General features: G+C 61.3%; 1 protein-coding gene across 17 annotated transcripts in view; it reads left to right on the top strand.

Annotated features, from left to right (window-relative positions):
• Positions 1-19,984, top strand: part of AGAP1 (ArfGAP with GTPase domain, ankyrin repeat and PH domain 1) — a 527,130-nt gene extending 507,146 nt beyond the window's left edge. For all 17 annotated transcript variants that reach the window (XM_070071490.1, XM_070071487.1, XM_070071488.1 and 14 more), the window contains 2 exons: positions 15,403-15,658; positions 18,771-19,984. In XM_070071490.1, the coding sequence (XP_069927591.1) occupies positions 15,403-15,658; positions 18,771-18,974 (460 nt within the window). In that variant the 3' untranslated portion in view covers positions 18,975-19,984. The remainder of the gene's footprint in view (positions 1-15,402; positions 15,659-18,770) is intronic.
• The last annotated feature ends 3,028 nt before the right edge of the window (positions 19,985-23,012 follow it).

The following is a 23,012-nucleotide window of genomic DNA, read 5'->3' as shown; positions in this document are numbered from 1 at the left end:
TCTCCGATGAGGGCGAATGACATTCCGTTGTCTGCGCGCGCCTCCTTTCGCTTACCCGGCACCTGGGTTGCTTCCGTGCCTTTCCTGTGGAGAATGGTGCCGCCGGAAGCGTGATGGCAGGGAGCAACCCCCAGACCCGGCCCACCCGCCCCACGCTCAGAGAGCCGATGGCTGACGCCAGGGTGTTGGAGAAAGGGGAGCGTTCATTGCAGAGCACAGAGCAAGAGGCTGGCGGCTCTCTCCCTGGGTTCCCAGGCTCTGCGGGAGGCGAGGGGGAGAAGGCCCTTACAGACCGAAGCTGGGGCCGAGAGGTGCGTGCGCAGCTCATGTCCGGCTTCCTGGGGGTGGTGCCGGTGGCCTTGCTTTGGTTGGTCAGTGATATGGTGTTACGCTGGCCCAGTGGGCTGCCCTCATTCTGGGGCTACGTCCACGGTGGTTGCTTTTTGCTCAGGGCCTGGGGTTCCTGGAAAAGAGCCCCCTGGAGACAAGCACGAACCTCAAGGAGTTACCCAGTGGAGAAAGGAATGACCCCGTGGGTCCGGTGATCGGCACCCTGTACGGAGACCCCGTGAGTCCGGTGATCGGCACCTGTATGGAGACCTGTGGGTCCGGTGATCGGCACCCTGTATGGAGACCCCGTGGGTCCGGTGATCGGCACCTGTACGGAGACCCCGTGGGACCGGTGATCGGCACCCTGTTCGGAGACCCGTGGGTCCGGTGATCGGCACCCTGTATGGAGACCCCGTGGGTCCGGTGATCGGCACCCTGTATGGAGACCCGTGGGTCCGGTGATCGGCACTCTGTATGGAGACCCGTGGGTCCGGTGATCGGCACCCTGTATGGAGACCCGTGGGTCCGGTGATCGGCACCCTGTATGGAGACCCGTGGGTCCGGTGATCGGCACCCTGTATGGAGACCCGTGGGTCCGGTGATCGGCACCCTGTATGGAGACCCGTGGGTCCGGTGATCGGCACCCTGTATGGAGACCCGTGGGTCCGGTGATCAGCACCTGTATGGAGACCCGTGGGTCCGGTGATCGGCACCCTGTATGGAGACCTGTGGGTCCGGTGATCGGCACCCTGTATGGAGACCCGTGGGTCTGGTGATCAGCACCTGTATGGAGACCCGTGGGTCCGGTGATCGGCACCCTGTATGGAGACCCATGGGTCCGGTGATCGGCACCCTGTATGGAGACCCGTGGGTCCGGTGATCGGCACCCTGTATGGAGACCCGTGGGTCCGGTGATCGGCACCCTGTATGGAGACCCGTGGGTCCGGTGATCGGCACCCTGTATGGAGACCCATGGGTCCGGTGATCAGCACCTGTATGGAGACCCGTGGGTCCGGTGATCAGCACCTGTATGGAGACCCGTGGGTCCGGTGATCGGCACCCTGTATGGAGACCCATGGGTCCGGTGATCAGCACCTGTATGGAGACCCGTGGGTCCGGTGATCGGCACCCTGTATGGAGACCTGTGGGTCCGGTGATCGGCACCCTGTATGGAGGTCAGCCGCACCTCTCTCGGCTCAGTGACGGATTTGTTATCCAAAAGGAAGAGCAGAGGCTGGCAGCCTGGAGCCTGATGGTGTCTGGGGTCTGCGCTCGAGGCACCGTACTGGGCTCAGTTCCAGTGGGTGCACACATACCTGTTGAGTCCCTGCCTTCTGCATTTCGGGGTCCGTACTTGGTCACGTGGTAATTCCATGTTTAATTATCTGAAGAAGGACCCTCACTGTTTTCCTGTATTCTGGGTTTTTGACACCTTTAGAATAGTGAATGTTGGGGGCCAGCACTGTGACATGGTGTGTAAAGTTGCCGCCTGCAGTGCCGGTATCCCATATGGGTGCCAGTTCGAGTCCTGGCTGCTCCACTTCCGATCCAGCTCTCTGCTGTGGCCTGGGAAAGCAGTGGAGGATGCCCAGGTCCTTGGTACCCTGCACCCGCGTGGGAGACCTGGAGGAAGCTACAGGCTCCTGGCTTCGGATCAGCCCAGCTCCAGCTGTTGAAGTCACCTGGGGAGTGAACCAGTGGATGGAAGACTCTCTCTCTCTCTCTCTCTCTCTGTCTCTGCTTTTCAAATAAATAAATAAATCTTTATTTAAAAATAAAATAAATTTAGCAAGTGTTGACCGTGTGGATGAAATACTTTTTTTAGGCAACTTTTTTTGAAGATTTATTTGTTTATTTTAAAAGGGTTAGAGAGAGAGAGATTGATAGATCACTCTTCCACCCACTGGTTCACTCTCCAGATGGCCACAACGGCAGGCACTGAGGCAGGCTGAACCCAGGAGCCAAGAGCTTCATCCAGGTCTCCCACGTGGGTGGCAGGGGACCAAGCCATCCTCTGCTGGTTTCCCAGGCCATTAGCAGGGAGCTGGATCGGAAGTGGAGCAGCTGGGACGTGAATGGCCCTGGTGTTTAAGGGCAGAGAGGAAAGCTCACGGGCTTAGCAACAAAGACCCCACCACCACACGCGCCCCAGCAGCCGGCAGTTGGCCAGTTTGGCGTGGGCCCCCTCTGCAGGAATGGGGTCAGGTGGTGGGGCTTCCTAGCCAAGCCAAGTTTGAAGATATTTTTGGAAGACAGACTTATGGTGGCTGGCTATTAGTTTTGCCACATTAAGGATATGGAATGCATCACTTACCGGCACCGTCACTTCATCCAAGGACGTTCTAACAGACAGAGGGAGGGAGGACCTAACCTTCTGACGAACTGCCCGGAAACTCGCCAATGCAACTTTACGCAGACCTCACTACGACTTGTGTCGCTGTTTCTCGGGGGACTGGCAGTTGCTTTGCCGGCAGCTGATGCCTGAGAGCCACTGGGCTCTCCAGGGCCGGCCACAGAGTTTATGGGGTCCTTGTTCAGTGATCAGCAGGCATTTCAAGATGGCAGCCGCAGAGCCTAAGGCAAGCGTGGGCGTTCCCGAGCGCAGGGCCCCGTGTAGCCGCAGAGGCCGTGCGCACAGCCAGCCTCGGGCAGTAGAGCCTGGGGTCCCGTCCCCCTCCCCGGAAAGCTCAGCGGACGGGGTTCTGGTGAGGCCCGTGGCATCCGGCAGCTGTGGGAGATCAGACGTGTGGCCGACGTCTGCTGCCTCCTGAGCCATGGCTTAGGGGCTGACGTCAGGGAAAGAATTTTGCTCTGGCTTCGCAAACAGCCTTGCTGCCCTCACAGTAGAGAGTGAGGCTCTGTAGCCATGCTGATTCGTTCTCCACGACTCAGCCCAGCTGGGACAAAACACCTAGCGGATGTGTGCGTTTGTGTATAGTGTTCCTAGCATCTAAGATGAGCTCAGGGGGCCAGCGCTGTGGCGTAGCAGGTAAAGCCACCACCTGCGGTGCCGACACCCCATATGGGTGCCGGTTCAAGTCCCAGCTGCTCCATTTCCAATCCAGCTCCCTGCTACTGGGCCTGGGAAAGCAGTGGAGGATGGCCCAAGTGCTCGAGCCCTTGTACCCTCGTGGGAGACCTGAAAGAAGCTCCTGGCTCGTGGCTTCAGATTGGGCCGGCTATGGCCATTTAGGGAGTGAACCAGCGAATGAAAGATTCTCTCTCTCCCTCCCTCTCTAACTCTGCCTTTCAAATAAATAATAAATAAATCTATAAAGGAAACAGAGGAGCTGGGCAAGACCAGCTGTTCATCGTGTGCTGGGGGCACGCGCTCTTCAGTCAGCCTGCCCCTGGCCGTGATGGAAGCCGCTCGGCCCTACTGGGCTCTCCCTGCTGCCGAGGTCAGCAGCCGGGTCCACGGAGCCCCAGGAGCGTTTGTCAGCACATGTCTGTGACATTTCAAAAATCGTTACAATCTGCCTACCCCCCACAATGCCATTCCTCTTTTAAAATAATTATTTGAGAGGCTCGGGACTGGGGGCCTGGGGGTCTTCCATCCGTTGGTTCACTCCCGAAATGCCCACAACAGCCCGGCTGCGCCAGGCTGAAGCCAGGAGCGGGTCTCCCACTTGGGTGGCAGGGACCCAGCCGCTTGAGCCATCACCTGCTGATTCCTGGAGGTTAGAATCGGAAGCCGAGGAGAGACCGGAACCCAGGCGCTGCAGTGTGAGATGTGGGCGTCCCGGCCGCTGGCTTCCCCGCTGCACCAAATGCTCTCCCGAGACTTCGCCCCCCGCAAATCTCTTGGGGTTATTTGTTTGACCTCTGGGACCTTTCTAATCCCCTCCGACTCCCAGATCAAAAGAAAAACTACACTGAAGACAACACGTTGTTCAGAATCCACAGTCGGATGTCTTCTGTCTTAAGACATCCGGGGACCGCCGTTCGGGACGCCGCTTGGCAGGTTTCCAGATGGGTTGCGGCTTTGCCCCTGCGCCCCCTCCCCTCACTGAACCACCACGTAGCTGGCAGGTTGTGCGGGGCTGTTCCTGGCTCGTCTGCGTAGACCGAGGCCATGGACGGTCCTCTCCCTGGTGTTTACAGGGCACTGGTACGTGAACAGCGAGAGCTTGCATCCGTTTTACAGGGTCCCGCGGGAGGAGAAGGGCCATTTCTCTTCCCTCCTCTGTTTATGATGCGATGTGTTCCACAGCCGATCCCACCAGCCACTGTTATGGTGAACTTGATTCGCGGTGATGGGGGCTCCGCCACCAGGGCGGCGGGGAGGTCGCCGAGGTGCGGCCACATTTCATGCCACGTTTCATGCCACATTAGCGCTTGTAGGACTGCCTCACCTCACTGGCCCGCGCTCTCTTTTGGCACAGGCCTGTTGGAATTTATGTTTTTGAAACTGCATGTGTTTCTAATGGGGGGAAACATATCTGAATGTGGCAGGTGTCACCTAGCTGTGTGGCTGTGCACACACACACACCCCCCTAGTGTCACCCAGCTGTGTGTGCGCACACACACACACACACCCCTAGTGTCACCCATCTGTGTGACTGTGCACACACACCTAGAGTCACCCAGCTGGGTGACTGCACACACACGCACCTAGTGTCACCCATCTGTGTGACTGTGCACACACACGCACCTAGAGTCACCCAGCTGTGTGACTGTGCACACACACGCACCTAGTGTCACCCAGCTGTGTGACTGCACACACACCCCTAGTGTCACCCAGCTGTGAGACTGTGCACACACACACAGAGGCCAGTGTCTGAGCTGTTCACCCTCATGGAGCCACCCCACACCTATTCTTCCTCTGCGTCCTGGAAACAGGCCGTTTCTGAAGCCAGTTGGCTGGGAGGTCTGGGCTGGGAATTTGCTGAGCCGTTAGGATGCCCATGTCCCACACTGGGGAGCCTGGACTCTACCTGTCTCCAGCCTGCAGCTGCTGCACAACCTGGGAGGCAGCAGGCAGTGGCTTAAGTAGCTGGGTCCCTGCCGTCCGTGTGGCAGATCTGGATGGAGCTCCCAGCTCTCTGCTTTGCCCTCCGTCCAGGCCCAGCTGTCCTGAATGTTTGAGGAGCAAACCAGCAGGTGGGAGCACTCTCCCAATATCTCTCCCTCTCTGTCCCCCTCTCCCTCCTCCCCCGCCCCCTCCCTTCCTCTCTTACTCTCCCCTTCGAATATATATATTTTAGTTTGCAAGAGGAAAACTCAGTTTAAAAAGAAAGTGGCACTGAGGTCGCGGAGACCAGGGCGGCTGGGACAGGGACAGGGGTGTGGCATCACCCCTCCCCCCGTTGATCCCACTGGAGTTCAGTAAACCCCAGCCCGGTGGCTTAGTGTCGGAGAGACTGGCTCCCTGGGAGTGGCTGCGAAGAGGCGGCTGAGTTCCTTCCCTCCGTCCAGGTCAGGGGCAACGTGGCCGTCCCCAAGGAAGCAGACTCAGGGTGACTGTCCCAGCCCGTGGGCCAGCAGCAGTGTGTCTGCCACAGGCCATGGGAAAGCCGCTGGGGGTGTGCAGAGTGGCCAGTGGGTCCGAGTGGTGAGACGCGGCGTCCCACTCACATGCTTTTAAATGAAGGACAGCTTCAGTTTTACCATCATGGCCAGGTACGGGCGGAAGACAGATGGATCGGGGAGGAGGAGGGAGGAAGACTTTAATCAGCTCCCGAAGGCCCCAGCTCCTGGTGGCTTCCCAGATGTGCACCCAAGAGGTTTGGCAGGGACAGGCTCTGGGGACTGTTGTGCTGTGATTCCAGGCGAATTCTCCCCTTCTGGGGTGAACTTCCCGTGAATGGAATGGGAGAGAGTGCCTGGGGGCCCCTGGGAGGGCCAGTGGGCGGGGCCCCTGGAGCGCCCAGGCTGGGCGACAGTTCCCAGTGCTGGTGGCTGGAGGGGTCAGCAGGGCTTACGGCCTGGGCCCAGGATGGAGGACGCCAGCTGTCTCTGCCCTGGCCGTGAGTGTGCTGGACCCCATACAGGTGGGCTGCAAGCCAGGAGAGGCGGCTGCCTCACTCCAGGCCAGCGTGGGCCGCCGACCCCACCCCACGTCTCCTTTATGCTGGCCTCGGTGACACCAAGGGAGCCCCCACAGGGACCAGGCTGCGTCTGCCTTGTTCCTGGGGGTCGTCAGGGAGTTTCCTACTCAGCCCACTCAGTCTCAGCAGGCAGTTTGGGGGCAGGTCTCCAAGGGCCCCAGCTCAGCCACAACCTCAGACTAAGCTAAGAGGGAGAGTGGCCCTCTTCCTACGTGGATCTTCTGGGACATCGCCGCTGGGCCACTTGTGGGGGCACAGCAGGTGGTGTGCGAGTCCCTCCCTGGGCCAGGAGCACCTGGGCACACCACCCTCGCTCTCCCCGGGCAGCACCTGCCCGCACGCTGCCCGCTGGCCTCACCTGCGCACGGCACGTGTAACTCGGAGCAGTAATAAGCCCAATACGGCTGGCTTTACTTAATTAATACGGCTCCTGTTCTGCTCCCCCGTGCTCATAAAACACCCTGCAGGTTGGCAAAAACACTCATAATATTGATCCGCGGTCGAGCGGGATATTTATTTTGTCTTTGCCCCGCGAGCATAAATCCTTGTCTGCTGCCTCCTGCTCTCTGCATGCGGATTTACAGTGGCCAGTTTCTTAAAAGCTTTCAGTAATTAAGGAATAAATATCCATCGCTCTTTGTCGGGCCTCTGTCCCGTGTCCCGACCCCTAGCAACGCGGCCCGGGGAGAAGGCATGCGTGCAGGAGGGCCCGCGGCTCGCAGCGGCCCGCAGCGGCCGGGGCCTGCCCCTGCCGAGAGAGGAAGCCCCTCTGCCTGCCCTGCACATTGTTCCAGCCCCGTCTTCCGTGCCTCCCCTCCCCGCTCCTGTTTTGCTGGAGGCAGGAAGCACTTTGGAAATTCCTTACTGCTAGCCCTTTCTTCTCCCGGCTTCCTCTGGCCTTCCTCCCCTGCCCTGTCTCCTTTCTCCTCCCCACCCCGAGGCTGTCCTACCCACCCACCCACCCACCCACCCGGAACCCCGCGGGCGCGGCTGCGGAGCCTCCCGCGAAGCGAGTGTGGAAGGGTCCTCTCCCACCCCAGAGCGGGAAGAAGACATTTCCAGAGGAGCGAAGTGACAGGTGGCAGCACAAAAACAAGCCCCCTGTGGCCTGTTCGCGTCCGGGGAGGAGGGTGCTGATGCAATGAGACTTGACAGGGAGTGGACTTTCTGGAAAAGCTGTCGCCGCCGTGTGTCGCACAGAAGTGTCCAGAAAGCCGCTGTGTGGAGATCGGAAGGGCGAGGGGCGGGCCGCCGGGGACCAGCCCCTCGCAGCACCCCGGAGCGCCCCCGGCCCCATGAGGACGAAGTCGCCGCTGACCGGCCGCACACACGGCCGCCACCAGACAGTGTCGAAAGCCGGTCAGAAGCTTCTCGGGTATTTGTTAAAAACTTCCTTTTCCGGGAATCCGGCCCATTAACCTTCTTAGCCGCGGGCAGCGTGCTGAGCCCTCCGAGCCAGACCCGGCAGGAAGCTGAGGCGGCTCTGCAGCTCCCGGACTTGTGGGGACAGAAAGCCGCACTGCCGGGGACCTTCCCTGGGGCGGGGTCCAGGCCCGGTGCGACCATTCCCTGCCCTCCAGGTCACCCAGGGTTAGAGATGACTGCACAGATGGAGGAGGTGCCCAAGCAGTGGTCATCGCCACACAGTGACCAAGGCTCCCCCTGGGACCTGCTGCCGGGACACCCTCCGACTGCTGCATGTCTGTCTCATTCCAGAATCCATGTTGTGGGCGTGTCCTGTGTCTGTAGGTGGGCATGTCCTATATAGGTGTGTATGTCCTGTGTCTGTAGGTGGGTGTGTCCTGTGTAGATGGGTGTATCCTGTGTCTGTAGGTGGGTGTGTCCTGTGTCTATAGGTGGGCATGTCCTGTGTCTGTAGGTGGGTGTGTCCTGTGTAGGTGGGCATGTCCTGTGTCGGTGGGTGTGTCCTGTGCCTGTAGGTGGGCATGTCCTGTGTGTGTGTGTGTGTGTCCTCTGTATTTGGGCGTGTCCTGTGTGGGCATGTCCTGTGTCTGTAGGTGGGTGTGTCCTGTGTAGGTGGGCATGTCCTGTGTGGGTGGGTGTGTCCTGTGTAGGTGGGCGTGTCCTGTGCGGGTGGGTGTGTCCTGTGTAGGTGGGCATGTCCTGTGCCTGCAGGAACTGTGTCCTGTGTCTGTAGGTGGGTGTGTCCTGTGTGGGTGGGTGTGTCCTGTGTGGGTGGGTGTGTCCTGTCTGTAGGTGGGTGTGTCCTGTGTAGGTGGGTGTGTCCTGTGTAGGTGGGTGTGTCCTGTGTGGTGGGCGTGTCCTGTGCCTGCAGGAGGCTGTGTCCTGTGTCTGTAGGTGGGCATGTCCTGTGCCTATAGGTGGGCATGTCCTGTGTGGGTGGGTGTGTCCTGTGTAGGTGGGCGTGTCCTGTGTGGGTGGGTGTGTCCTGTGTAGGTGGGCGTGTCCTGTGCCTGCAGGAACTGTGTCCTGTGTCTGTAGGTGGGCATGTCCTGTGTGGGTGGGTGTGTCCTGTGTGGGTGGGCGTGTCCTGTGCCTGCAGGAGGCTGTGTCCTGTGTCTGTAGGTGGGCATGTCCTGTGCCTATAGGTGGGCATGTCCTGTGTAGGTGGGTGTGTCCTGTGTGGGTGGGTGTGTCCTGTGTGGGCGGGCGTGTCCTGTGTAGGTGGGCGTGTCCTGTGTGGGTGGGTGTGTCCTGTGTAGGTGGGCGTGTCCTGTGTAGGTGGGCGTGTCCTTGTGGGTGGGTGTGTCCTATCTCTGTAGGTGGGTGTGTCCTGTGTCTGTAGGTGGGTGTGTCCTGTGTCTGTAGGTGGGCGTGTCCTGTGTGGTGGGCGTGTCCTGTGCCTGCAGGAGGCTGTGTCCTGTGTCTGTAGGTGGGCATGTCCTGTGCCTATAGGTGGGCGTGTCCTGTGTAGGTGGGTGTGTCCTGTGTGGGTGGGTGTGTCCTGTGTGGGTGGGCGTGTCCTGTGCCTGTAGGTGGGTGTGTCCTGAGTGGTGGGCGTGTCCTGTGCCTGCAGGGGGCTGTGTCCTGCAGTGCTCAGTGGTCTGGATCTGCAGTGCTGGGCGTGTTCCAGGTCTGCCATGGGCTCCGTGTTCTGGTGGCACAGCTCCAGAGTCTCTGATCCCTCGCACCTCCCCCTTTACCAGTCACGCCGGCTCGGCTCTGAGATGGCCAAAGGCAGAGGTGCGCAGAATCGTGCTGTGGACTGTGGGGTCCCACACATACCCAGGTGTAGCTGTGAGAACGGGCGTGAGGCAGCAGGGCCGGGGAAGAGCCTGGCAGACCCACAGGCTGGCCGCTCACCGTCCCAGCTGGCCCCTGGCTGACTGCTCACCTCTGTGCGCCTCTCCTGCTCCACAGTGGGCGCCCGACCTCACCAGGTGCATCAGAACAGGACTCCCGTGCGCGAGTGTCAGCCCACTGAGCACTGGCTGTGAACTCGCAGACAGCGTTCCTGGTCTGCACAGCAGAGTCCGGCTGTTTCAGTCGGACTTGAGCGCTCCTGCTGTCATGGAACACCTAGCCTGGGTAGTTTATATTCAGTAGAAATCCATAGCTCACAGGTCTGGAGGGGGCCAGGCCACGGTCCAAGCACCAGTGGATTCTGGGTCTGGGGGTGGGGGCGCTCTCTGGTTCCCAGCCGGTGCCTCGCCGTGCACCGTCACACACTGAAAGAAGGGACGGTCACACTTCTACTTTTTTTTAATGTTCATTTATTTTTGTCTACTTGAAAGGCAGTGCCAGGGGCAGAGAGAGAGAGAGAGAGAGCGAGCGAGCGAGAGCTCTCCCATCTGCTGACTCACCCCCCAAATGCCCACAACAGCCAGGGCTGAACCAGGCGGGAGCCGGGAGCCCAGACTCCATCTGGGCATCCCACCTGGAGGCGTGAGCCCACATGCTGAAGCCATCACCTGCCGCCTCCCAGGAGCCTTAGCAGGAAGCTGGATCAGAAGCGGAGTAGCCAGGACTCGATCCCGGGGATCCCGGGAATCCCATAGAGGACTCAGGAGTCACCTCCCAAAGGCTCCCGGCCCCCCTCATAATACCATCCTCTTAGGGGGTTAACATTTCAACAGAGGAATCCCGGGGGGACCCACCCTCAGACCACCACAGTCATAACACGGCAAGCCAGGGCTGGTGTTTGGCCCACCACTTGGATGCCTGCGCCCCGTCAGAATGCCAAGGTTCGGGCGCCAGCTCAGCTCCTGACTCCAACTCACAAGCTGGGAAGCACAGTGCTGGCCCGAGTGCTTGGTCCCTGCCACCCTCGTGGGAGACGGATTAAGTGGCCTGGGCCATCCCAGGCTGTTACAGGCATTTGAGAAGTGAACCAGTGGATGCAAGAGGTCTTTCTGTCTCTGCCTGCCTTGCATATATTAAAAAAAAAAAAAGTTTCACTTTCCTGATTACTCTCATTCTTAAAAAAAAATTAGAAATGATAAAACTGCAGATTGTATTGAGAACAGGGACAGCATCCCCACTGCAATGTGTCTGCCCGCTGGGACAAGCAACGCTGGCTTCGGATTGGGCAGCATGGACTGCTGGGGACACAGGTCCCTGCGCAGCCACCTGCTGCTGGCAGTGGCCCCCGTCGCGTGGTCATCCCCCGTGCTGTCCGTCGCCAACCTTGCCCCGGTGTATTCTCGGAGCTCTGGAGTGAGTGCCCCCACCTAGGGTCTTCCAGCACTGCGTGAGGGGTCGTCTCCCCAGGGTCCTCCCCAAAGATGAAGAAAGCTCCCCCTGCCCACAGCTCTGACCCCACAGGTTTTCTTTTGCAAACAGAAACACTTAGTTCCATCCCTGGGCCACCTCTCCCAGCCTCTTCTTGCCTCTGCCATAGCTCCATTCGCTGCCCGGTCATCTCTGTGTCACAGGCCCTGGACGTTGTGGAGGTCACACCGGGCAGGGTGGGGACAGGGTCATTGCTGTCCATGCTCAGGTAGGCACCGGCCAGAGTATCCCCCTGTTCCCCCAGACCCTGACCCACACCCGTGCAGGCCAAAGGGGCCTCCACGTGGTCCAGTCCCAGAGAAGAGAGGGTGGCTCCCAGGCAGCCGCATCCCATCCCCAGGCGCAGCCAGACCGGGAGCCTTGCTGGCATGGCCAGCCTCCATGGTGCAGAATTTCCCGGGACTTCCTTCCCGGTCCCGCTGCTCAGTCTCAGAGAAAGAAAAGCCGTCCCTGGCAGCTGCAGGCTCCCCCTCCTCTTCCCCTCTTTGGAGACGTGGAGTAGAAGCGAGTCAGCTCTCTGAAGTCTTTGCATTTCGCCAGGATTTTGTGAATGACAGCCACAACCATGCCGCCGTGTGTGCACGTGGGTCCTCGTCTGATAGACAGCTCACCCGATAAAGCACGTTGATAGCAAGCCAGCATCCCTTGAAGAGCCTGGCACGGTTGGGAGCAGCCCCTCAGTGTCGCCGCAGGAGGGGCTCCCATATTTACAGCTCGCGCTGGGTCACTGGGTCATCTGCCGATTCCATCTGCGGGCACCGAGTCTGCGGGCTTCGGGTGGGACCTGTCCCAGGGCCTCGTCTTTGGGGTGGGAACCTGGAGCCGTAGCCATGCCAGCACCCCTCAACATCAGGTGCAGCCAAGTGTCCCCGGGCCTGGTGGACCCCAAAAGACAGAGGGGGCCTGGCCCACCTGCCCCCAATCCCAAGTGTTGGTTTTTGTTAGTGATAAATTTTATTTTATTTGAAAGAGTTACATAAAGAGGGAGATACAGAGAAAGATCTTCCATCTGCTGGTTCACTCCCCAAATGGCCTCAACAGCCGGGGCTGGGCCAGGCCAAAGCCAGGAGCCTAGAGTTCCATCCGGGTCTCCCATGTGGGCACAGGGACCCAGGAACTTCATCCGCCCTCTGCTGCTTTCCCAGGTGCACTATAGCAGGGAGCTGGATGGGAAGTGGAGCAGCCGGGACTCTAACCCGCACCCTTATGGGATGCCAGCATTGCAGACAGAGGCCTAACCTACTGTGCCACAGCGCCAGCCCCCTGACCCCTCGTCTTGTAGTCAGTCATTCCCTCACTGGCCGGGTCGCTGGGCCGGGGGGCCCACACACAAGCTGGTCCCCAGGGAGGCAGAAGGCCACCTACAAAAGAGGTTTTGTTTTAAGCAAGAAAATGTTTACCACGCGCCTCCGGAGGCGCCTTCCCTGGTCACTTTGGGGGACCGGTCAGTGCCTCCTCCGCCTGGTTGCTGCTCTCGTCCTCCCTCACTTGTGCACTTGATCTATTTAAAGGTATCTCAGCACAAGGACCAAATGAGCAGCAGCCCCTCCCCCCTGCCGACGGCTGGCCGCACCAATAACTCATTTCTTAGCTCATTAGCTAACAGAGGCCGCGAGCGGTGGCCCTCCGGGGGATCGGAGCGAGGCGAGGTGATCTACGGCCGCTCGGCTGCTCTTGAACTGGCCTTCCTGGGGGAGGGCGAAAGGCTCGGCCGAGACAGGCCAGGGACCCCAGAAGGGAAGCCGGGACGTGGCGGTGACTGTTGGCCCGCTTGCACCTTGGCCGCCTGGCTCCACAGGGCGGTGGTTTAGACAGACGCGTCCTTGTGGGAAGGAAGCCGCCGTCAGGACCCCGTCCCTCGTGTGGTGTAGGATGGAGGACGTTCGGCACGGAGGAGAGTGCTCCTTGCCATTCGTGCGGGGCTGCTGGCAGGGCTGGTTCCCGGGGAGGCCTCTCTCCGCTCACGCAGCCTTCCCGGGTGCACCTGCCCTGTGGACCCTCATGACCTGGTTTACCCCGTGTCACCTCCTGACGATCCCGTGTCCAGCCAGAGTGTGACGTCAGAGGTTGGGACTTGGATACACAGAGCTGGGGTTAGGGAGGGTGCACAGTTCGGGCCATGCCTGCAGCCGGCTCAAGGCTGTGGGCAGCAGCCGACCGGCCAGGGCCCAGCAACCCGACAGGTGCTTGGTAATTCAGAGCAGACCAGCGCCTCAGGACCCCTGCACCCTCGGGTGCCTGGTCCCAGGGCCCCACCTCACCACCCTGGGCACACTGAGTCCCATGAAGAAGCCCTGGCACCCCATCCCAGCTGCCCCTGCCGCACACGCCGCCCTCGCTGGTGAGCCCTTGCTGCTCACACCGGACTGTGAGAGACGTGGTCTCTGCAGGCCTCGGCCTCCAGCCCCTGCTAGCCGAGCGTTCGATGCTCGTTCAATGGCCCAAGTGCTTGGGCCCCTGCACCCAGGTGGGAGACCGGGAAGAAGCTCCAGGCTCCTGGCTTCAGCCGCCTCCACCCTGGCCACTGTGGCTATTTAGGAGGTGAACCAGCTGATGGAAACTCGCTCGCTCACTCTCTCTCTCTCTTCCCTTCTGTGTGTAACTCTTTCAAATAAATAAAGAAAAAGAAAACTGCGGCATAGCACTGAAGCCCAGAGTCCCTGTGCTGAGTCCCTTGGCGTATCCCTGGGTGATTGCAGTGACTGGTAACATCAGAAGCTGTGATGTTTGATGCCTTACAAAGCAGGAGACGGAGCAAATGGAGCCGCTTGGCCACGGGCCCCTCGCACTCAGTTCACATTTCGCTTCCTTGTCTTGCGCGATTCCTGGAACGCACCCACAGATGCCAAACTGTATATTGAATATGGTTCTAAGAGAACATCGACACCACTAGGGATCGCCGGTCTTTGTCCTCAAACCCTGTTTCCCCGGGCGCTGTCGGCGCTTCTGCCCCAGCGGGGACGTGCGTGAGGGCGCCTCGCGCCATCTGGGGGTGCCCGCGGGCTCTCGGCCGCCACAAGTGTTTGTCCTGGAAACCTCCTGATGAAAGGAATCAGGGGTCACGCTGGGGTCGCCCGCATGTACCAGGAAGTGAAGCAAAACTAATCCAGATTTACCCCTGGAAGCATCTGTTTGCCTAAGTATTTAAGAACAGATTAGGGCTAACCCGACACTAGATCACCGTGCGCAGTGTAAACACGGGCCAGGGTGTCAACAAAGCCTTTCTCCTGTCCTGGGAAGCAGGCTGTCATGGGTAATGAGTTTTCTTTGCAGGCTGCGGCAGGAGCCCCGAGCCCCGAGCCCCGAGCAGCCGCCCTGTGTGGCTGGAACTTTGTGCCCGGTTACTGGCCTGGTGGGGACCCTGGGCTCAGGAGAGGGCGACCGTGAATCCACGCGCGACGTGGCCAACCCGAGACCCTCCTCATCCTCATCCAAAGTGCACCGCCCGGCTGCACGCGTGCCGTTCCGAGAGCCACCTGTCGGCTCGCACGTGGCGGCGTCAGAATCTCCTGTTTGATTGTCTGTGTCCCCTTTTTGTCCTCTCGGGCGGCGCTGCGCGGTCTGGAGGGTTTCCGGGCCTTGGAGCTCTCGTCCGTCATTTCTGAGAAAACAAAACCCAGGTCTGCCCCAAGTTGCCTCGGATCTCGGGATCAGCCTGCCGGGTCCTGGCCTTGTGGCGTGACGGACGCACCGCTGGGGTCGCTTGCTTTGTCCCTGTCCCTGGAGCTTCTCCCGCTTCCTGTCCCCTCCTCTCTTCTCTCGGCATCCTTACAGGTGTGTCAGACACCTGAGACCGCAGGATCCCTCTGGAGCCCTCAGAGTGGGGGAGGGGGAGGGGCGACAACACGGCACCAGAGGGGAGGTGGCGGAACGTGGCGGGGGGAGGGGACCGGAGCCGCCATTGTCCACCTCCGGCCCCTCCCCGGCGGCACCCTGTCCTCTGAGCCCCTGGCTGGCCTTTGGCCTCTGCCATGTAAGGAGCTGGTGACATCGTCCACCTGCACCTGAGCCTGCCCCAGGCCCCGAGGACACTGCTGCGGAGCCCACCTCAAGCCCCCTCGTACAGCTCCCGCCGGAGCCGGAGACCCGCCCTGCAGGGCAGTGTTCTCAGCTGGAGGCGTTGGGAGACCCTGGGGAGTTGCACGTCCCTCAACCCCACAGGCGCGATCTGAGTTAACAGCAGGTACCCCCCCCCAGGTGGGGGCAGCACACCACTGCCTGCCCTTCCCCTCTGTGGCTCCCAGCTGCACCGGCCGATGCCCCGCCCCCGTGCCCGACTGTGACCGCACCTGTCTGGTGGCTCTTGCAGGGAGGAAAAGGAACGGTGGATCCGGGCCAAGTATGAGCAGAAGCTGTTCCTGGCCCCGCTGCCCTGCTCCGAGCTGTCCCTGGGCCAGCATCTGCTGCGGGCCACCGCCGACGAGGACCTGCGGACGGTCATCCTGCTGCTGGCGCACGGCTCCCGGGACGAGGTGAACGAGACCTGCGGGGAGGGAGACGGCCGCACGGCGCTGCACCTGGCCTGCCGCAAGGGGAGCGTGGTCCTGGCGCAGCTCCTGATCTGGGTAGGTCCGGCCCGCGCCCGGCAGGGCCACCGAGGGTGGGGGGTGGCTCCTAACAGGGAGTGGGGCTCGGAGGCCGCTGCCTCGTGGGCTCACCTGTGTGAGGGCTGAGAACCAGGGCCCCGAGCCCCGGGCTGCTGAAGGGAGAAGTGAAGCCACCAGGCTGGCCTGTCCTGACACAGGAACAGTGCCCACGCTGTACGGCGGTCGCAACTTGGTGAAAGTCCACCTTGTCGCCGGGTACGGTCAGCGTGGCTGACTTCTTCATCCGGGAACCAGCCAAATGGGTGCAGCTTCCCCATCGCCAAACCTTTGGTGTCTTCACTCACTCGTCACAACAGAACCAGCCCCCAAACCTGGAGATGTGGTGTTGGTGGAGTTTGTCCGAGGGACCCCCACCCACCCAGGGCGAATTCCCACCCAGACAGGGACCGTCCACACAGGAGCACCTGTCGGGAAGCTGGAGTGGGTGGAGGGGGAGGTGTGTGCTCAGCACCAGCGGGCACCGTGCCCGGAGTGGGCGCCCCGATGAAGACTGGCGCCAGGTACCCAGCCCAGCTGTCCCTCACTAGGGAGACACGGGAGTCTTTTTATTATTTTTTAAGGTTTATTTTATTTATTTGACAGGCAGAGTTAGAAAGGGAGAGAGAGCGAGCGAGAGAATCTTCCATCTGCTGGTTCACTTTCCAAAATGGCTGCGACAGCCAAGCCTGGGCCAGGTCAAAGCCAGGAGCCTGGAACTGCATCTGGGTCTCCCACCTGGGTGTCGGGTCCAAGTTCTCCGGGCCGTCTTCTGCTGCCTTCCCAGGCGCTTTAGCAGGGGGTTGGATCAGAAGTGGCCACGCGGGACCCAGCGTGACGGGCGGCGGCTTCACCCGCTGTGCCACGATGCTGGCCCTAGACAGCTGATTTACTGCCAAACCCGTAACACTTGTGCCTGCTTTGCTGCGGCTGCCGTGCCCAAACACCAGGGACCAGGGCTTCCTCGGCAGAGGGTCAGGAAGGTTCCGTCCCGAGTCCTGGTGGCTGGGAACGCCCGTGCCAGGTGCCAGCAGCACTGGGTTCTCCTGAGGCCCCTGTCCTGGGCTTGCAGGGGCACCTTCTCACTGCCTCTCCTGGCCTTCCCTCCAGACACCCGTCACCCTGGCCTGGGACCCTCCCCCACAGACACACCTGACCCCACCCCACAGATGCACCTGACCCCACCCCACAGACACAGCTCACTCCCCACAAACCCACCTGACCCCGCCCCCACACACACCCCCACAGACACACCTCCCCCCACTCCCACAAACACCTGACCCCACCTCCACAAACCCACCTGACCCCACCCCCACAGACCCACCTGACCCCACCCCCACAGACGCACCTCCCCCCACCCCCACAAAAACACCCCACCCCACACCCACAGACATACCTGACCCCACCCCCACAAACCCACCTGACCCCACCCCCACAGATGCACCTCACCCCACCCCCACAAAAACACCCCACCCCACCCCCACATACACACCTGGCCCCACCCCCACAGACGCACCTGACCCCACCCCCCACAGACCCACCTGACCCCACCCCCACAGACCCACCTGACCCCACCCCCACAGACACACCTGACCCCACCCCCACAGATGCACCTCACCTCACCCCCACAGACATACCTGACTCCACCCCCACAGACGCACCTGACCCCACCCCACAAACACAGCTCACTCCCCACAAACACACCTGACCCCCCTCCACAAACACAGCTCACTCCACCACACAGACGCACCTCCCCCCACCCCCACAGACATGCCTGACCCCACCCCCACAAATCACCTGGCCCCACCCCCACACACACCTGACCCCACCCCCACAAAAACACCTTACCCCACCCCCACAGACACACCTGACCCCACCCCCAGACACACCTGACCCCACCCCCACAGACACACCTCCCCCCACCCCCACAGACGCACCTCACCCCGCCCCCACAGACACACCTCACCCCACCCCCACAGACACACCTCCCCCCACCCCCACAAACACACCTGACCCCACCCCCCAGACGCACCTCCCCCCACCCCCACAAACCCACCTGACCCCACCCCCACAGACGCACCTCCCCCCACCCCCACAAACACACCTGACCCCACCCCCACAGACGCACCTCCCCCACCCCCACAAACCCACCTGACCCCACCCCCCAGATGCACCTCCCCCCACCCCCACAGACGCACCTGACCCCACCCCCCAGACGCACCTCCCCCCACCCCCACAAACACTGCCTCTCGTCACCTCGCCAGCAGCCAGAGACCCTGGGTACCCCTGGGCAGCCTCGGAGCAGAGTGCGCAGCAGCCCAGGCCAGGAGCTGAATCGTGTCCGCGGGCGGCCCGCTCTGTGGCGACTGGGTGTCCCGCTTTGAGGGATCTTCTTGTATAAGATCACCAGTGCAGTGTTGGCAGGCACGAGATGCACACTTTATCTGTTACACGTTTGTGGACCAAACCCGTCTCCGGGGCCGGCACTGGGGCGCAGCGGGGTAAACCACGCCTGCAATGCCCGCATCCCACATATGGGTGCAGGTTCAAGTCCGGGCTGCTCCACTTCCCACCCAGCTCCCTGCTAATGCACCTGGGAAAGCAGCGGAGGGTGGCCCAGGTCCTTGGGCCCCTGCACCCACGTGGGAGACCTGGAAGAAGCTGCTGGCTTCAGCCTGGCCCAGCCCTGACTGTCATGGCCATTTGGGGAGTGAAGAGCAGGTGGAAGATCGTCTATCCGTGTCTCTCCCTCTCCGTGACTCTGCCTTTCAAATAAAGAAAATAAATCCTTAAAAGAAGACAGCCCTGTTGCTGAGGAGTGGGGTAGCGGGGTCTCATTAGGCGCAGGCTCCCTCTGCGGCTCTCCCGTGTTGCCCGGGTCTCTGCCACAAGGAGAACTGGTGCCACAGGAGCGATTTTGCCTTGAATGGCGGGGAAGCCACCCGCCCGCCACCTGCTCCTCCTTGCCTACAGGGCGAGGCTGGACGCAGCCCTGCTCCCCGCCCAGGGGTCCCGGCCAGCGGCCGCCCCAGGCCCGCCCCTCCTCCGGTCAGCTCCCCAGTTGCTTGGCTAACGTGGCCGTGTTGCCCCGCAGTACGGCGTGGACGTGATGGCCCGAGACGCGCACGGGAACACGGCGCTGGCCTACGCCCGGCAGGCCCCCAGCCAGGAGTGCGTGGACGTCCTGCTGCAGTACGGCTGCCCGGACGAGCGCTTCGTGCTCATGGCCACGCCCAACCTGTCCAGGAAGAGCAACCACCGCAGCAACAGTGGCGGGAGGGCGCCCGCCGTCATCTGAGCGGCGGCCTGAGTCCCGCCCGGCCCCGCCCTCCTCCCCGCTCCCGCAGTCTGCAGCCCGGACCCCTGCAGGGGCCCAGAGGGGACAGGAGGCTGCAGGAGCCGCTCCCTTCGTGGTCGACTCCCGCGAGCAGGCCGGAGCCACCGCCGGGCGTCCGGCGCCAGGGACGGGGGACGCAGGGGCGGGCAGGCGAGGAGCGAGAAGGGGCAGCTCCCCCTTCAATGGCAGTTAAGCACATCCGTACCTTTCACCTCGACCGCGCCAACACTTGGTTGGATCTCATCTCTTCTCCGAGCAGCTTGACGGCATAAATCAGTAGCAAGCACAGAGTTTGTCAGGTCTGAAGCCCCTATGATGGTATGTGTCAAATCAGTTGTAGCTAATCTGTCCAGGGAGAATACTGGCTTCATTACACTCGTAGAGTTGAGTTCTTCCAGCATTGCCGCTGTGTAATAGAACATGATTAGTCATCGCGGAGAAGAAAGCATATTAGCCGAGGCGGTAGCGGCGCGGCACGCTCCGGTGAGTGCCTCGATGTGATTGCAATACTCTTAGAAGCATCATATTATCCCAGACATGTGCTTCCCAGCCCTTGGAGCCCTCCTTTCTAAATCCACTGTCATAATTTAGTATCTGTTTAATTTTTCAGTCCAAAGAGAGGAAATCAGTCGCTGAGTGTATTTGACTACAGTCTCCTTGGTGCACAAGCAAAAATGGAAAGAAAAAAAAAAGATAAATAAATAAATAAATAAGCAAGCAACTCGGAAACCCACAAGGAAGTCCCGAATGCAGCTGCGAACAGCGGCTCCGGCGCATCTAGTAAACTCAGTAAATATAGAAAAGGCTATTTTTTTCCCCAAAAAGTAAGAGATATTTTCTGTCCTTTTACCAAGGTGGACGTGGTGGGCGTCGGTCCCCACGGGGCCGCGCTGCCCGAGCCCCACAGGTTTCTGTATTCTGTCTTTAGATGAGATGTGTCCAAATCGGTCTGAATAAAAACAGTTCATGAATATGCACCTCTGCTAATTTATAAACTGCAACTCGCTGAGCTGAGAGGGTCACAGATCATTGTTCACGGGGATGTTCCCAGCAGCCCACGCTGCCATTAACGCGGCCCCCGGCTTTTAAAAGCAGCCTATCTAAATACCGCTGTGGTGGTCCAGTTTGCTTATTAAAATCGAGGAGAGGGGGAAAAAAATCAAAGACATCGCAGTGTGGAAGCAGGGGGGCAGGAGAGGTTTGTGACTGACACCCAAGGCCGCTTTGCCAACTGAGCAGGGCAGGCCGGGGCGGCCGTGAGTGACAGATGAGGGTGCGTGCAGAGGCGGGGTGGCCCGGCCCTCGCCCGAGTTCTCGGCCGATTGACCATCCCCGTGGCGTCAGGCAGCCTCCGCACGGCCGTGCGATGGCACACATCCAGGAAAGCAAGGGGGCAGCTCTGCCTTAGACCCCCCCCCAGCTCGGGGGTGCGTGAGGGGCTTACATGCGGGGGACAAGGACGTGATGCGGCGCAGGACAGCGGGCCTCAGCCACCCAGCAGCCTCGGCGCTGGGTTAAGTTCCTTGCGCTCATTTGGGAAACCTTATTTTCTGAGAGTTTTTTTTTCTCTTCTTTCACCACTGACAAATAAATAAATGGGAGGAGGGCTACAAAATAAAGCCCGGCAGACAACCCGCACTCGAGGGAGGAGGCCTTTCGTGGACGTTTCTGTGGCACACGCCCCGCGCCTGGGAGCCTGCGCCCGCCTCTCCGCCCCGCGCTGCGCCTGCGTGGTTAATTTCCCCGTGAACAGAGAGAAGACGGGCATTGCCCACGCCCAGGCCAGCTCTGACCCGCCTGCCCCGGCCCCGGCCCCGGCCCCGGCCTGAGCACAGAGAGCCGGGAAGTGGAATCCCTAAGTTATTTCGGTGGCCAGTAGCGGAATGCAGTGTCATAGTGGGCCTTCTTCCCCTGAGAGCAGACGAGGCCCTGGGAGGCTTGTCGTGGGCTGTACATGAGTGTGTACATATTGTATGTGTTTATAAGAGAATATTTTCCCTGAGGACTCCTGGTTTCCTGCGGCCCCGCCCCACCTGGTTGGCCTGCTGCAGGAGGCAGCCCCGCCCCGGGCACCCGACTGGGCAGCACAGAGAAAGGCGGTAGTGGGCGTCCAGGGCTCTCTGCTGCTCCGCGTGCGTCTCAGCATCAAACCGGAAACCGTGCTTTGCGGGCACTGCCCTCACTCCGCTCTCGGGCTCAGGAACACCGTGGCCGGGGAGGGGCCGGGACAGACAGCCAGCGCGGGGACGGGGCTGCAGTGGTGGGCTCACGGCCACGGTGAGGAAGACAGGAGAGGCCACCGCCCCCGCAGAATCCACAGCTCTGCTGAGCTGAGTCGCCTTGATGAGAAACACCTGCCGAGGAAGGCGGCCTGGATGCGCCCCCCCACACACACGCACCCACACGCACACGCACACATGGGCGTCCAGGCAGCACCACCGTGGCGCCTGCTGGTTCCTGGGCTGGATCCCTGCAAGGCCGAGAACACCCTGCAGGGGAAGGATACTGTCCCCGTGGTCCCGCACCCCGTCCTGGCCTCTGCCCCCTCCCCCTGCGCCGTGCCCGTCAGTCCAGGAGATGAGCATCTCAAGGGTGAGGTGATGACCAGGCCGCGAGTCTTTGGTCCCCAACGCAGGGGCGGAGTCACATCTCCCAGCCAGGTGAGGGCCGCCGGGCGCTCGCTGATCAGGGCGTAGCAAACACCGAAGGGAGAAGGCCCTCACTCAGCACTCCTGACGCTAATCCCCAAGCCCGCGTGTCCGGTGCCGGCCTCTCCTGGCAGGGCCGGGCACGGAGGGCCGCTCCTTCTGCCACGTTGCCTGGGAGGAGGAGCGGTGGGTCCATCCCCCGCCACCCAGGGTGGACACTGGTGTCCTGGTGCTCTGACACCGGCCCACGTGGGGGCGTTCCTGTGTGGGTGTGAGGGTGACCATCAGGGAGAGGGGTGACCCGAGGTCACCTGTAGGGTGCAGCCTGGGGCAGAAATCCAGCCTCTCAGACGTTTTGTCTTCGTCTGTGGATCTTGCAGGCTGCTGTGACATTCGGTGCTGGCCGCATGCCTGCATGGGGACCTGTGCCCCGCGAGCAGAAGCATTTACAAAGAGCAGAAATGGTGGTAGGCCGGCAGCCAGAGCACACACCTGGCTGCCTGCCCCAGCTGACAGGGCGCCCTCACGCCAGCAGCCCGGGGAGGCGGCGAGGAGGGTCATGTGAGCCAGCCCCTCCCGGGTGAGCCTGGGAGCAGTGACCGGGGAGCCCTCCACGTCTTCTGAGTTCGAGTTTGCTGTCCCAGGGGCACAGAAGGGGCTGCGTTTTGCCCTCTCTGTGCCATTTTTTGCTGGTCTGGCTCCAGGCCCGAGACAGCCAGCCTCCCTCTGGGCGCCTCCATCGGCACGGCGTTTGTTGGCTCGGCCTGGGACGCACGCGTGCCTTGGTCCTTTTCTCCCAGCCCTTCCTTTGCCTCCTTCCTTTGAAGATGGGCGCCTGCCGGAGGGCCCCCAGGGCCAGCCAGGTGTGGCCCTTTGCCGTCGCCGTCCCCACACCGAGCTTGGGCGAGTGGACAGCGGGCACCTGCCTTCCCTGTCAAGCCCCCCCACCCCAACGCCCACCCTGTCTGGTGTGTGAACTTGCTGAACTGCCTTTCCCCAGCCTGAGCACGAGGTGAGAATGAGGACTGCGTTCCTGGGGGGCAGGGGCAGGGGGGCAGGAGCCCCTGGGGACAGCGCAGAGCCTCCCAGGCTTCTCCGCGTTTGTCCGGCCGCTCTCGGTGGCCTGCAAGGTGGCAGGGACTTTTCCTAGAGCTCTCGTGGCCTGCGTTTATGGCTTTGGAGCGAACGGGTAGGAACGCGGCAGCAGGGGCTGCAGAGGAAGTGGGTGGAGACGGCGTCTTTCTCCCCGTGGCTGTGCAGGGGCTTTGGGATCCTGACTGCTTCCCCCCCACCCGGAAAGGCCCCTTCCTGGATCCTCAGGGGCTTCCTGCAGGACGCCCTGTGGTCCTGA

This window comes from Oryctolagus cuniculus, chromosome 3 (assembly GCF_964237555.1).
Source record: "Oryctolagus cuniculus chromosome 3, mOryCun1.1, whole genome shotgun sequence".
NCBI classification, from domain to species: domain Eukaryota; kingdom Metazoa; phylum Chordata; class Mammalia; order Lagomorpha; family Leporidae; genus Oryctolagus; species Oryctolagus cuniculus.
The sequence above is the reverse complement of the archived record's forward strand: the minus strand, read 5'-3'. Positions and strand labels throughout refer to the sequence as shown.